The sequence below is a fragment of the Labeo rohita genome, chromosome 25 (assembly GCF_022985175.1).
Source record: "Labeo rohita strain BAU-BD-2019 chromosome 25, IGBB_LRoh.1.0, whole genome shotgun sequence".
NCBI lineage: Eukaryota > Metazoa > Chordata > Actinopteri > Cypriniformes > Cyprinidae > Labeo > Labeo rohita.
The window spans coordinates 27,828,047-27,844,273 of NC_066893.1; the positions used below are offsets into that span (position 1 = coordinate 27,828,047).

At 27.3% G+C, this 16,227-nt stretch overlaps 1 protein-coding gene across 2 annotated transcripts in view; it reads left to right on the forward strand.

Annotated features, from left to right (window-relative positions):
• Nucleotides 1–16,227, forward strand: part of LOC127156314 (neuronal acetylcholine receptor subunit alpha-7) — a 40,118-nt gene that overhangs the window by 5,044 nt on the left and 18,847 nt on the right. Inside the window, exons 3-5 of one of the 2 annotated variants that reach the window (XM_051099080.1) lie at nucleotides 4,598–4,642; nucleotides 9,426–9,535; nucleotides 12,106–12,185. In XM_051099080.1, coding sequence (XP_050955037.1) covers nucleotides 4,598–4,642; nucleotides 9,426–9,535; nucleotides 12,106–12,185 — 235 coding nt within the window. Of the gene's footprint in view, nucleotides 1–4,597; nucleotides 4,643–9,425; nucleotides 9,536–12,105; nucleotides 12,186–14,410; nucleotides 14,629–16,227 lie in introns of those variants that run through there. The other variant, XM_051099081.1, reaches the window with a different exon arrangement.

The window sequence follows — 16,227 nt, forward strand, 5'->3', positions numbered from 1 at the left end:
TCTGTCTGTTCCCTGCTGGGAAAACATCACAAACCAGCCTTTCAATCTACTCGAGAAATGGTCTTTTGTTGGCAATGTTTGCAGCAGTTTTGTTATTGTTAATTAAAAGCAGTTAAAAATGATTTAACTGAAATAAATCTGAAATAAAATATTATATTAAAAATGTTAACTTAAACAAATGTAAAAAATGAAATAAAATACCAAAAGCAAGCAACTAAAAAGCAACTAAAAAATGAAAAAAAAAGTTGAACTTCAAGTACTAAAATTACAAAAACTGAAATAAAAAATAAACCTAAAAAGAAAAATTTTAATAAGTTTTAGTTCAAGTGCAAAAAAACACTAAAATGATAAAATTAAATTAATTCATTCGTTCATTCATTCTGAATTATTTTAGATTTTTTTTTACCTTAAGTAATTTTATATTTATTTATTCAGAATTATTTTATATTTTTATTCTTTTTTAAGGTTTCTGTATTTAATTAAAACTACTACTAAAATTTGACTTAAGTTTTTTGATTTTTAAAAAAGACTATTAATAATTATTAAATTATAAATGAAATAAATAAAAATGAAATAAGATAAAAATATTATATGAGAAGTGTAAACCTAAACAATGTAAAAAATTTAATTTTGCCAAAACCAACTAAAGAATAAAAAAAAGTAGTTGAAGTTCAAGTACTAAAATTACAAAAACTGAAATAAAAAATAAACCTAAATAGAAATATTTAAAAAATAAGTTTAAGTTCAAGTGCAAAACTACTAAAATGATAAAATTAAGTTAAATGCAAATAAAAATGCAAATAATTTATTCATTTATTCATTCAGAATTATTTTATATTTTTTAACCTTAAATAACTCTATATTTATTCATTCAGAATTATTTTATATTTTTATTTTTCTAAATGTTTCTGTATTTGTTTATTTACAAATTTATTTATTCAAAAAGTTTGATTTATATTTATTTATTATTAAAATGACTAAAAATAATAAATAATTAAATTATAAATAAGAATAAATAAAAATAAGGAATAATAACAAAAACAATAAGTAATTATTAAAGATAATATTAAATATTTAAAGTATTACAAAGAAATTAAATAGAAATATTTAAATAAAATAATTTTAAGTTAAAACTACTACTAAAATTACTGCAAGTTTTTTATTTTTAATTAAAAGCTATTAAAAATTATTCCTATTGAAATAAAGCTGAAATAACATAAAAATATTATATGAGAAATGTAAACTTAAACAAATGTAAAAATAAACATTTTGCCAAAGCAACTAAAAAACTAAATTAAATTCATTTTAATGAAGTAAAAAACCAAAAAGAAATATTAAAAAAAAAAAGTTTTCATTGAAGTGCAAAAATTGCTAAAATCAAAATGGTAAAATTAAATTTAATACAATTATGTAAATACAAATTATAAGTAATTAAATTGTTACAAATGTAATAGTTTCATTTTAGCATGTTATTTAATTATTTATTCAGTCATTCATTCATAATTAGTTTTTATTTATTTACCTAAACTAATTTTATATTTATTCAAAATTAGTTTATATTTATTTTACAAAACTTGTACTGTCTTTAACTATTTATTTACACATTTATTTATTAGAAAATGGCTTTTTATATATATATTTGTTTATTAGCAAAATTTCTAAAATTCAACTTACACTAAAATTTTAAAAAATCATATTTTTACACAAATTGAAAAAATAAATAAATGCTATAATATTAAAATAAATAAATGTATACTAAAATAATATATGTAATAAAATAAAAGTAACACTAAAATAACCCTAAAAAACAGACAGACTAAAGCGATTGTCCGCTGACCTTCACAGCAGCTGAACTAACAGGAAAATGAGAGTAAAAGATGAAAATAACAGTGAGATTGTAGGAAGAGACGAGTACGGCTGAGGAAACACTTTGTGTGTGTGTGTGAATATTAACAAGGTAAATGAAGTCGATCTCATGACAGACTCTGATATTCCAGTCCAGCGCTCGTGTACATAATGAGTTTGTTCAGCACACGATGAAGTGACTCATTAATAGTGGCTGTAGTCTGTGTTTAAAGAGCTCACGCTAATATGATAATGATGACATCTGCTGCCAGACTCACGTTTGCTCAGCTTTAAATTGCTGGCAAACACTGTGATTTACTCTGTCTGTCTGTCTGTCTGTCTGTCTGTCTGTCTGTGTGTGTGTTTGTGTTTGGAGACTGTAACTGAAGCGTGTGTGTTCAGATGTTTGCATGAGTGTGTGATTGTCAGAGATCACAGATGTTTTTAGCCGATCTAAACAGAATCACACTCGGTCAGATGGGATTCAACAGCTGTGTTTTTCAGCATCTCACAAACAGACAAACATCACTTCATTTTCTGTGATTTTCTATTCTTTTGCTATGTGTATAATATAACTTGTAGCACTTAATTTACTTCATATATTTTATATTTATTTAAAATTATTTCATATTTATTTATATAAAATTATTGCCCAAAATTATTTAATTGCTATTTATTTACAGTTATTTTAGATTTATTTAATCATGTATGTTTTTTTTTTTGTTTTTTGCCTTATTTACCTGAATTATTTTAGATTTCTTTATTCAAAATTATGTTTAGATTTTTTGTTTATTTATACATTTTTTGTTTATTCAAAATTATTTATTTTTTTAATTTATTAATCCATATTTCTTAATTTATGTATTTATTTAAAATTGTTTTATTCATTTACCTGAAATTTATTTATATATTTATTGAATCTATTTTTTAATTGAATTATTATTATTGTTATCATTATATTTTTTAATTACCTGCAATTGTTTAATGTTTATTTATTCTATTCTATTATTCTATTCTATTTCATAATTCTTTTGTTTATTTATTTATTTATTTATTTTTAAATTATTTGTTTTTGGTTTTTTTACCTGAATGTATTTATATATTATTAAATATTTATTTACTCTATGCAAAATTATTTTTATTTATTTAAGTTATTTTGTATTTTTTACCCAGAATTGTTTAAATTGTTTCTATTTATTAATTAATTTACCTTAAATTTCTTTAAATTATTTATTCAAAATGATTTAATGTATTTATCCAAAATTACTTTATTTGTGTTTAAAATAATTTTATTATTTTATTTATTTAAGTTATTTTGTTTTATTTTTTGTTTATTCTATCTATCTATCTATCTATCTATACATACATACATACACACACACACACTTATATATATATATATATATATATATATGTGTGTATATATAGATATGTAGATTTATTATTTTATTATTTATTATTTATTATTATTTATTATTTTATTATATTTTATAATTTAGTTTTATTTGTTTAAAATAATTTTGTATGTATTTAATTATTTTGTTTATTTATTTGAGTTATTTTATATTTTATATTTTACCCAGAATTATTTAATGTTTATATTTAATTAATTTACCTGAAATTACTTTAATTTGTTTATTCAAAATTATTTAGCGTGTATATATATCTGAAATTATTTTGTTTTATTTTATTTGTTAAAAATAATTTTGTATGTATTCATTTAATTATTTTGTAATTAATTATTTAAGTTTTTTTTACCCAGCATTGTTTAATATGATTATATGTATTAATTCATTAACCTGAAATTTATTTAATTTATTTATTTAAAATTATTTTATTTTATTTGTTTAAAATAATTTTGTATGTATTTATTTAATTATTTTTGTTAATTTATTTATTAAGTTGTTTTATATTTTTTACCCATAATAGTTTCTTTAATTAATTTATTCAAACTTATTTAATATATTTATCTAAAATGATTTTATTTTAGTTGTCTAAATTAATTTTGTATGTATTTATTTTAAATAATTTAAACATATTTATTAGCTTTAATTTATTTATTTATATGTGACGTGTAAATAATAGCCATGTAGAATGATAATGAGTTCTGTTGATGTATTGTCAGATACTGATGTTAGCGTTAGCGTCTATTTGGCACCAGGTGTGTGTTTCCACACTAGAGAATCTCTGATGGATCATCTGATGGATAATAATGTCAAATCGATTTTGAGGGGATAGAAAGAGGCATGTCAGTTTCTAATCAAGATCACAACTCAACCTGTCTGTGTATAATTCACATTGCCATGCAGAATTTCTCATTTCTGGAGTATTTTTAAGACCTCACAGCCTTTTGTTTTGATGCATTATGAGTGATTTGCAGTCTAGTTTCATGCAGATTTCACAGCCACTGATCCGGTTGTTGATTCTCATCGCCAGTGATTTGCATTGATTGTTTTTTGCTTTTCTGTCCCAAAAATACGCCTGATGCCACACCTGCTCATATCACATCACAGAAAATACTGAAAACCCCACTGAGATCGTCCAAAAAAATCATCAGGGAGAAAATGTATGTTTACTGTATGTTTTCTGTTTAAATCGTTCAATCCCAAGCAGTGAGTCAGGAATTGCATCTGCTTCTTAAATAATCTTCATGAAGTACACAGAAACATTTCTCGCTGACATTTAAAGTCGATCTCGAGCGCTTTCTGGCATTTGAAGATGACGTCTGCTCTCTGCTGTGTTTCATTTTCAGGATGAGAAGAACCAGGTTCTGACAACCAACATCTGGCTTCAGCTGGTGAGAAACACAGCATGTAAACATCATCTTTAAAAACTCATATTTATTCACAGTAAAACAGTGATTTCTTAAATATTCTTTTTTTTTTATGCACATTGATATATTATAAACATTTATTAGTACTATTATTATTATTATTATTATTATTTTACAGTGAAATATTACAATGGTAATGTTATTTTGTCTTAATTAATTAACACAAAATAATAAAAAAAAATATTATTAAAATTATTATTATTATTGACATTAAAATATTAGAATGGTAATGTTATTTAGTTTTTATAATAATAATAATTATTATTAATACATTTATTAATTATTATTATTATTTTTATTTATTTATTTAATTGTTTTTTGTTTAAGGAGTCTTTTATGCCCTCCAAGGTAGTATTTATTTTAAATACTGTAAAAACACTAATATTTTATACAGAATGGCTTAAGAAAATATATTTTTCACATTTAAAATAAATTCTGTTTAAACCAAATACTAGAAAATGTATTTTATTATAAATATATTTACATTTGGAAAAAAAAAATACATATTAAAAATTGCCAAAATATATAAGAAAAATAGGTTATTAAAACATATTTATAGATATATTCATTTAAGTTGTTATATGATTTAACACACTCAATTTACATTTTAAAATTAAATTTTTTGTATTTCCAGTAAATAAGGTGACATGACAAAAATTGCACACAGTATTAATTATATATTTTATTTTATTTTATTTTATTTTATTTTATTTTATTTTATTTTATTTTATTTTATTTTATTTTATTTTATTTTATTTATTTTATTGTATTCTTTTGAGTCGCTCTGTGGTTCAACACTTAATTTATATTTTAAAATTAAATTATAAACAAATGAAATTCTTTAAAGAAAATACATCTGAATAAAGCCCTTTGGCTGTTTTGCTGCAGATCATTAATTTACAATAAAATGAATGTAGAAACACTTTTTTTTATAAGTACATTTTTAAGAAAACATTATAAAAGGAAGATTCTTGGTGGTTCCTAATGACGAAACAAAAATACACTCAGTTTGATTGATTTTAGGGGCGACACATCTTACCCCGCTCTGCCCATTAATAAAAGTCGCTAAAATTGGTTCTACATCATCGTCAGGGTGGCCGTCTATTGGATTAGGCGGATCATGTGACGTCAAACATGATCCATCTCTCCACTAATGAATGTGATTCTCCAGGCTATAATATCACATCTAATGGAATCATCCACGTCTGCCATGTGTCTCATTGAAGAGCTGGAGTGGCTTTTGTCTCTAAAAGCATGCTGGGAAAGAAACACAGTTATTTTGAGTAGATGTGGAGGAAACCCAACGGATCTGGTTTTCTCTGAGACCGCAGGGGCGTTTAATCCGGTTTCCACAGCGTAACCTCAGCTAAGGGCTTTAGCGTTTGTGTTACTGATCATTCAGACGTGAATCCAACCTCCTACACGCCGCCGATCCGCTTAGCTGGAGAAAAAACTGCATTTATGAGCAGAGTTTGCATGAAAACACTGAATATGAGCAAAGCCAGTAGTGATACTTGACTTAGCAAACACTACTAATTAAGTTACAATAAATAAACTATCAATTAACTTTTGTTGAGCACAGATAAACACAAATGAATTGTCTGATTCTGACCACGAAAAGGGTCAGAATTGGAATAAATGAACAGAATAGAATAGATAGATACATAAATGTTTGGAAAACTGGGCGTTTTTGGAGAACACAGAGGAGCAAATGGTGAGTAAAGAGTATTTCAGGCCGAGGGTGAATTTATAATGGTGTCTTGATTTTGAGGAATCGCTCAGGGTATGAAATAACCTCCGACGCGTGAATGGAAACAGACAGAGAGAGATTACAGAGAGTTTGCAGAGTGAGCGGCTTTCTAATCTTCATGAAGAGCGAGGGCGTCCTGTTATTCTCCTGCAGAGAGCGCCGATAACAGCCTAATTAAACGTGTGCGTGCGCGCGAATGTTTGGGGGAAAACACTGACACGTGAAACCAACAAACGTCCTCTGCTGAATGTCATCCACTATCTACCGCATCGAAGACGACCTGTATAGTCTAAAATAAAGTCTAGGAGCTGCAAGTCAACTATGAAGAACAGATCTGAAGGGTTTTTGCTCTCCGAACAGAATTTGGCAAAAAATTAAAAAGGTAATTGCGTTTTTTTATCTCGCCATTCTGAATTATTTTTTCTCAAAATTGCGAGTTTCTATTATGCCATTCTGAGAAAAAAATTCAGAATGGAGAAATAAAAAGACACAATTACCTTTTAAATTTTTTTTTATTGTGTGGCAGAGACAGGCTTCTAACAAAATCACACTGCAAATGGGACAATTAACATTTTTACAGTTTAAAGTCAGAATTGTAAGATTTTGAAAAGAGAACTTGAAATTGTGAGATCTGCACTCACAGTTTACAGTTGCAATTCTGAGAAATAAAGTTGCAAAGCTGAGGAATAAAGTTGTAATTTTAAGAAATAAAGTTGTAAATCTGAGAAATAAAGTTGCAATTCTGGGAAATAAAGTTGCAATTCTAATAGCAATTCTGAGTAATAAAGTTGAAATTCTGAGAAATAGTAGAAATTCTAAGAAATAAAGTTGCAAATCGGAGAAATTAAGTTGCAAATCGGAGAAATAAAGTTGCAATTCTAATAGTAGAAATTCTGAGAAATTAAGTTGCAGATCTGAGAAATAAAGTTGCAATTGTAAGAATTAGAAATTCTGATAAAGTCGCAATAAAATAGTGGAGATTCTGAAAAATTAAGTTGCATTTCTCAGAAATAGTAGCAATTCTAAGAAATAAAGTTGCAAATCTGAGGAGTAAAGTTGCAATTCTAATAGTAGCAATTCTGAGAAATAAAGTTGCAAATCTGAGGAATAAAGTTGTAATTTTGAGAAATAAAGTTGCAGATCTGAGAAATGTTGCAGTTCTTAGAAATAGTAGCAATTCTGAGAAAAAAGTTGCAATTCTGAGAAATTATGTTGCAGTTCTAGGAAATCGTAGTAATTCTGAGAAATTAAGTTGCAATTCTCAGAAATAGTAGCACTTCCAAGAAATAAAGTTGCAAATCTGAGAAATAAAGTTGCAATTCTAAGAAATAGTAGAAATTCAGAGAAATTAAGATGTATTTCTCAGAAATAGTAGCAATTCTAGGAAATAAAGTTGCAAATCTGAGAAATGAAGTTGCAATTCTGAGAAATTAATTTGCAAATCTGAGAAATAAATTTGCAGTTCTAAGAAATGGTAGAATTCTGAGAAACAAAGTTGCAATTCTGAGAAATGAATTTGCAAATCTGAAAAATAATGTTGCAATTCTAGAAATAGTAGCAATTCTGAGAAAAAAGTTGCAATTCTGAGAAATTATGTTGCAGTTCTAAGAAATTGTAGCAATTCTGAGAAATTAATTTGCAAATAAAGTAGCAATTCTAGAAATAGTAGCAATTCTAAGAAATTATGTTGCAGTTCTAAGAAATAGTAGAAATTTGGAGAAATAAAGTTGCAAATCTGAGAAACAGTTGCAATTCTGAGAAATTAATTTGCAAATAAAGTTGCAATTCTAGAAATAGTAGCAATTCTAAGAAATTATGTTGCAGTTCTAAGAAATAGTAGCAATTCTAAGAAATTAAGTTGCAATTCTAAGAAATAGTAGCAATTACAAGACATAAAGTTGCAAATCTGAGAAATAAATTTGCAATTCTAAGAAATAGTAGAAATTCTGAGAAATGAAGTTGCATTTCTCAGAAATGGTAGCAATTCTGAGAAATTAAGTTGCAATTCTGAGAAATTAAGTTGCATTTCTGACTTTTTTCTGAGAATTGCATCATAGAAGTCAAAATTGTGAGCAATTCTGAGAAAAAGTCAGAATTATAAGGTTATTTCTCATAATTGCGAACTAATCTTGGAATTGTGAGAAGAAAAGTTTATTTAAATCTCGCAATTCTGTCTTTTTTTCTCACCGTTCCAAGTAGGAAACTTGCAATTCTGAGAAATTAACTTGTAATTCTGACTTATCTCACTATTTTGACTTCATAACATGCAATTGTAAGATGGGGGCAGGTTTTGCCAAGAGTCAGTTGCAAGTTTCTATCACGCAATTCTGAGAAAAAGTCAGAGTTGTGAGAAAAGAAGCCACAGTGACTTTTATTTTTTAAACCAGTGGTGGAAACAGGCTTCTATATATATTTCTGTTTAATGGGGCCAAATGAAGCGGAACCAGACATTAAGATTGTTCTGCCAACATTTACTCAACGTTTAATTCTTCGTTTTCATCTTTCCGTCTCCTCTGGCCTTTATCCTATCTGTAATGATCTCTGACAGCAGACTTTAATTTTGCTAATGTAGCACTTAAGAAGGCCGAACGGAGCCGCTGTAGATACACATCTACTGTAATCCAATATGAGACGAGCTACGATGAGCAATGTATGTAATGGAACGAGTCCAGCACATCAATATCTGCTCAAACCAGCAGACAGAGCACAGAGATGGCTGGTATGATAATATACACACAATACCATTCAAACAACATTTTTAAATAGAAATTAGTACTTTTATTCAGCAAGGATGCATTAAACTGATTAAAAGTGACAGTAAGGACATTTATAATGTAACAACGATTTCAAATTCTAATAAATGCTGTTGTTTTTTTCTGAGAGTGAATGACACAAACTAAAATTAATTGTTTGTGTTTGTTTTTTCTCCCAATAAAAGCATCATCATTCGGACTTTACCTAGTGAATGCAATTCAGTGTCATGTTTCTGTGCTGCAGTATTGGAGCGACTACTATCTGCAGTGGAATACGAGCGATTATCCCGGCGTGAACACGGTTCGGTTCCCAGACTCCCTCATTTGGAAACCTGACATCCTGCTGTATAACAGGTAAAGAAACCAAAGCCTGATTCCAGACACCAGTCATTAAAGCATTATTAATGCTTTAGTGTTTCTGCTTTAATGCTTTCTGTCAATCTTAGTCCCATTCGGAGGAACAGCTCAATCAGAACTTATTGATTACAGTGATTTAAAGGAACAGTTCGCCCAAAAATTTACGACCTCACTCTCAGGCCATTCAAGATGTAGATGAGTTTGTTTCTTCATCAGATTTGGAGAAATGTAGCATCAGATCACTCGCTCACCAATGGAAGTGAATGGGTGCCTGAGAGTGAGGACATTTTTAGAAAACTTTCATTTGTGGGTGAACTTTTCTTTTAAGAGAGGTCAGTGAAGAGCAAGAGTCAGTAAAAATTACAGAGCAAATTAGCTGCTCGTTTTTCACAGGCGCTCTTTTATTCTCTGCACTTCTCATTTATTTTGACCTTCACGTTTCTGCACTGCCTGCTGGACCTTCATTATGAATTTATAGCTTTTTTTGACTTCCAGAGAAAAATAACAGTAGTGTTGCAGGCGTCCCATATGACATAAAATAAATCTTACTTGTTCACTCAAAAAAATAATAATACATACATTTTCATGCATTTAGACAGTTTTAACACAAACTACTAATCTTAATGTGATTCAGGTCAGATTTCTGTAGTAGTACTAATAAATGATATATATTTTAAATACACAACAACTAGGTTTGTGTATTTTTTATTAATAAATTCAATTAGTTTCACTCACATAACTAAATGAATATTGCTTGTTCTACAGCTAATTATATTTTATTCATTTTCATATCAGTGTTATTTTAGTATCATTCAGAGATTATTATAGTTTTTATAAAATTTTGAATCAGTTTTTTTTATTTTGTTCGTCATTTTGAGTTTTTTATATTATATATATATATATATATATATAATATAAAAAACTCAAAATGACGAACAAAATAAAAAAAACTGATTCAAAATTTTATAAAAACTATAATAATATCTGAATATATATATATATATATATATATACATAGCTATTTTAGTACTTGTACACTTTTAGTACAAGTACAAAATGAGAAGTGTTGCTTTTTAGTTGTTTAATAACTCTTATTTAAATAAAATCAAACAGTATTGATTTTATGAATTAATAAACTGTGTATTTTTAAATACACAACAACTAGGTTTATATATTTGTCATAATAAATTAAATTTTTTTTCACTCATACATTTTAACTAAACGAATATTGTTTCAAAGTTATTTATTTTTTAACCATTTTGATCACAGCACCATTTGTTACTTTAGTATCATTGAAATTAATTATTATATTTTTTATTTTATATTTTATATAATTATTAATTAATGTATGTTTTTTTAAATATTTTTTTATTTTATTTTAGTGTTTGTTATTTTAGTACTTGAAGTTAAAATAGATGAAAATGATCAAATAAGTGTTCAAATAAAAACAGCTACATTTTCGTTATGTTATGTATTAGTTATGTATTATTATTATTATTATTATTTTAATTATTTTATTTTTTATTTATTTATTTTTCAATTTACACCTTTTGCTGTATGGTTTTGGTTTTAGTTAACTGTAATACCCCTGATTATTTAAACAGTTAATAAAAAAATATACATCATAATTTTTAACAGCAGAACAGGTTGTTGTAAAGATAAAACCTTTGTTATTTGAAATAAAATAAAAATTAGCTGCAATAAAATAAGATATTAAAAAACAAACGTATTTTTCAGATAGTTGCCAAAAAAACATTTCTCGTTTTCATTTAGTTTAACTACTTAAATAACTAAACCTGCAATAAAATGAATGAAAACTAAAAACAGAAATATTAAAATAATGATAATATGGATAAAAACAAAAACTTTAACTAACATTAATTAAAATATTAAAATATTAATAAAAAATATAGCAAAAATCTGCCCCGTTTCATTTATGTCTGACTGACAATATGCATCACAGCAAGTTTTATTAGTTTGTTTACATTAAAACTGTTTATTATAACCGTTTATACAATACTTAAAAGTTTGGGTTAATGTGCAAACAAAGTTCATAATTAAACAGCATAGATTACAACAGCCATTTCTGTTTCTCTCACTGTTGACATCATTAGTAGATGCGATTACCCAGCGTGCACTGCTTTAGACACTGCAGTCTCTTCTTGCAGAAGTTCTCATCATCTCTGTGTCAAAAAAGTGTCGAGGACGTGGAGAGAATGAGGGTTTTGCCTCTAATCGTTGTCACGGCTGTGATCTGGACCCTCTGAACGTCTCTCTCTCTGCTCTCATGCGTAACGCCGTCACTCACTGTGTCATCTTTGGCAGTTTTGTGGCGTCCTAAATAACCCTGATTTACGCGGCTGACTCCAGACTCGCGCCGCTCATGCTTTATGGACCTGTTTGTCCCGCTGAAGTTGCAGGGTTATGCACTTCCGAACTGCTACACGGCCATCAGAAGTTTGGACGTGTCACGTGTGTTTGATGGTTTTCCACATGTTTGAGTCGTTGTGATGCAGTGGAAGTCTGGGAATGATGTTTGAGCTTTGTGTGTGTTTTGTTTGTAACAGTGCTGATGAGAGATTTGACGCCACATTTCACACAAACGTCCTGGTCAACTCGTCTGGATACTGTCAGTACCTGCCACCAGGTAAAATATAGACATATAGATATAAAATTAATGCCTTTTATGATGGGATAAAGTCTTCGTTTCAGTGTTATGTTATGGTAAATTATAAATGAGACACTGTTATGGAGTTTTTATTCATATTTAGAATTAGTTTTAATATATCAGTTTTATTTATATTATTAATTAATTTTTATTTCATTTCTACCTGAAAATAAGATGTTTTTAATATTTAATTTTATTTTATTTTATTTGTGACAGTTTTTATAGTTTTAGTTTTATAAGTTGGGATGACGTCAGGTGTGTTTTTGCTTTGTTTTTATTCACTTTATTGAGTGTGTTGAACATACAGCAACTAAAAATATCTATATATAATATAGTGATATATTATATAATAATATTAATTATATTTGCAGTTTTTTGTCACATCAATATATCTACAAATAGAACCATATTGGATCATTTTGTGTCATTTTGTATTTATCAAGAGTGAAAATTTATCTTAAAAATTAAAAGTAATAATTGTAATATTTTTGTATAATAATAAATAAATAAATACTAATATAATAATGGTTCAACATTTAATTAATTTTACTGCATAATCTTCATAATAAATAAAAAATGTATTTAAAAAAATCCTAAAATCACTTTGGTCAAAGCAAGATGGCATTTTCTACAAAAAAGGCTTTTTAACTACCAAATAATAAATATGCATCAGGTGACTTTTAAATGAAATTAAAAGGTGCTGGAAACAAATTATTATTTATTTTATGCGATTGTAATCTGTACATGTGACTTGTTTTTCTTTAGTTCTTTATTTATTCATTTATTTATTTTTCAAATTATTTATTCAAATAATAAAGTATTATTATTATTCTACGCAATTATAATCTGTACATGCGACTTTTGTTTTTCTTTTTTTTTAAATGTCTGTATTTATTTATTTATTTATCTTTTTTTCCAAATTATTATTTATTCAAATTTGTTTATTTATTCTATGCAATTGTAATTTGTACATGCAACTTTTGTTTTTCTTATATTTCTAAATGTATGTATTTGTTTTTCAAATTATTTATTCAAATAATAAATTATTTATTCTATGTGACTCTAATCTGTACATGCAACATTTGTTTTTCTTATATTTCGAAATATATTTTTTATTTATCTATTTATTTCGTTATTTATTTTTCAAATTATTATTTATTCAAATAATAAATTATTTATTCTATGCAACTTTAATCTATACATGCAACATTTGTTTTTCTTGTATTTCCGAATGTATTTTTTTATCTATTTATTTATTTATATATATATATTTAATTATTATTTATTCAAATAATAAATTATTTATTCTATGCACTTTAATCTGTACATGCAACATTTGTTTTTCTTGTATTTCCGAATGTATTTTTTTATTTATCTATTTATTTATTTATATATATTTTTTAATTATTATTTGTTCAAATAATAAATTATTTATTCTATGTGACTTTAATCTGTACATGCAACTTTTGTGGTTTTTTTTTTTTATATATATTCTCTGTTTAGCTTTATTTTAATTTATATTAATTTATTATTTAATATTTATTTCAGTTTTAAGTTTAATTTTTTTTTTTCACCATTATTTCAATTACCAAACATTTTTAATATTTTTTTTAATTCAAGTTAATTACAACACTGTTTCTATCATGAGAATGATGGGCCTTACACGTTGCTTTAACAAAGCGTGTCTGTGCGTAATTAATAACCAAACTCAAAACGCCCAGTCGCGTCTGCATTTCTGCCATTATATTAGTCATCTAAACTGTCTAATACATTATAAAAATATATCTGTACTCACTTTCACACGTCTCCAGCTTGTCCTGATTTATTTTTTATCATCTCATTCGGGGCTCGACATAAATCCCACAAGTAATTCTGGCATTGTTGCTCTGTTCACATTCGTTCGTCTCATAAATACGATCATTCCCTCATGGAGCTGAAGATGGCGGCTGTGACATTCCTCCCTAGTCTAGTTAGTGTGGTTCAGGGTGACCCGGACTCACCTGTCACCTGGAAAACACACAAACACTTTCGTCTGCTGTTTCAATTACTGTCAGGAATCCGGCGTCTGTCCGTCCGCTGACAGGAATCAATACAAACACTCAGACACAGTACAGGCTGAGAGTACAGAAAGAGAGGCGTGATGGGATTTATGTAAATTAGGAGACAGTGAGCGATCCGTTTGTCCCATGAGGCCGTATGGAGCCATACAGAGGCCCTATTACGGGACCGGGACGGGAACTGAGTGGAACGACTTCAGATTCAGAACAAATTGGATTCTCAGAGTTTTGTCTTTAGAGGGACGGATGCTTTCGTCTAGTTTAATTCATGGGGAATTATTTTCAGCATGTTATCAAAGTATTCATACTAAACTGAGATACTTGTCTTAATGTTTTCTGTCAGTTTAGTTTAGGATGGTTAAGTGGTAAGAGAATTGTGTTATGTTTGATTCTTTCTTGATGCATTTGTTTCTGATTCTGCTGTGTTTAATTAGTTTGTTTTTGATTCTGCTCTGTTTGATTATATTTGATTTTGTTGTCTTTGATTTGTCGTTTTTTGATTCTGCTGATTTTGATTCTATTTGATTCTGTTGTATTTGATTTGTTGGTTTTTGATTCTGTTGTGTTTGATTCTGTTTGATTCTGTTCTGTTTGATTCGGTTTGATTCTGTTGTGTTTGATTCTATTTGATTCTGCTCTGTTTGATTCTTTTTGATTCTGTTGTGTTTGATTTGTTGGTTTTTGATTCTGTTGTGTTTGATTCTTTTTGATTCTGCTGTATTTGATTTGTTGGTTTTTGATTCTGTTGTGTTTGATTCTGTTTGATTCTGTTGTGTTTGATTCTATTTGATTCTGCTCTGTTTGATTCTTTTTGATTCTGTTGTGTTTGATTCTGTTTTATTCTTTTGTGTTACATGTTTTTGCTTTTAATTCAGTTTGATTCTGTTGAGTTTGATTTTATTTTATTCTGTTGTGCTTGATTTATTTGTGTTTGATTCTGTTGTATTTGATTTGTTGGTTTTTGATTCTGTTGTGTTTGATTCTTTTTGATTCTGTTGTGTTTGATTTGTTGGTTTTTGATTCTGTTGTGTTTGATTCTGTTTGATTCTTTTTGATTCTGTTGTGTTTGATTCTGTTTTATTCTTTTGTGTTTGGTTTGTCTGGTTTTTCTTTTAAGTTTTCTGTGATTGATTCTTTTTTGTTCTGTTGTGCTTGATTCTTTTCGATTCGGTTGTGTTTGATTTGTTGGTTTTTGATCCTGTTGTGTTTGATTCTGTTTGATTATTTTGTGTTTGATGTATTTTTTTTTATTCTGTTTGATTCTACTGTGTTTGGTTTGTCTGGTTTTTCTTTTCGTTTTTCTGTGTTTGATTCTTTTTTGTTCTGTTGTGCTTGATTCTTTTTGATTCTGTTGTGTTTGATTTGTTGGTTTTTGGTCCTGCTGTGTTTGATTCTGTTTGATTTTTTTTTTTATTCTGTTGTGTTTGATGTATTAGTGTTTGATTCTGTTATGTTTGGTTTGTTGGTTTTTGATTCTGCTGTGTTTGATTCTATTGTGTTTGGTTTGTCTGTTTTTTTGATTCTTCTGTGTTTGATTCTTTTTGATTCTGTTGTGTTTAATTTGTTTTTGATTCTGTTCTGTTGAGTTCTGTTTGATTCTATTGTGTTTGATTTGTCGGTTTTTGATTCTGTTGTGTTTAATTTTTTGCTTCTGTTATGTTCAGTTCTGTTTGATTCTGCTGTGTTTGATTCTTTTTGATTCTGTTGTGTTTGATTTGTTGGTTTTTGATTCTGTTGTGTTTGATTCTGTTTTATTCTTTTGTGTTACATGTTTTTGCTTTTAATTCTGTTTGATTCTGTTGAGTTTGATTTTATTTTATTCTGTTGTGTTTGATGTATTTATATTTGATTTTGTTGTCTTCGATTTGTCGTTTCTTGATTCTGCTGTTTTTTTATTGTGCTTGATTCTGTTGTGTTTGATTCTTTTTGATTCTGTTGTGTTTAATTTGTTTTTGATTCTGTTC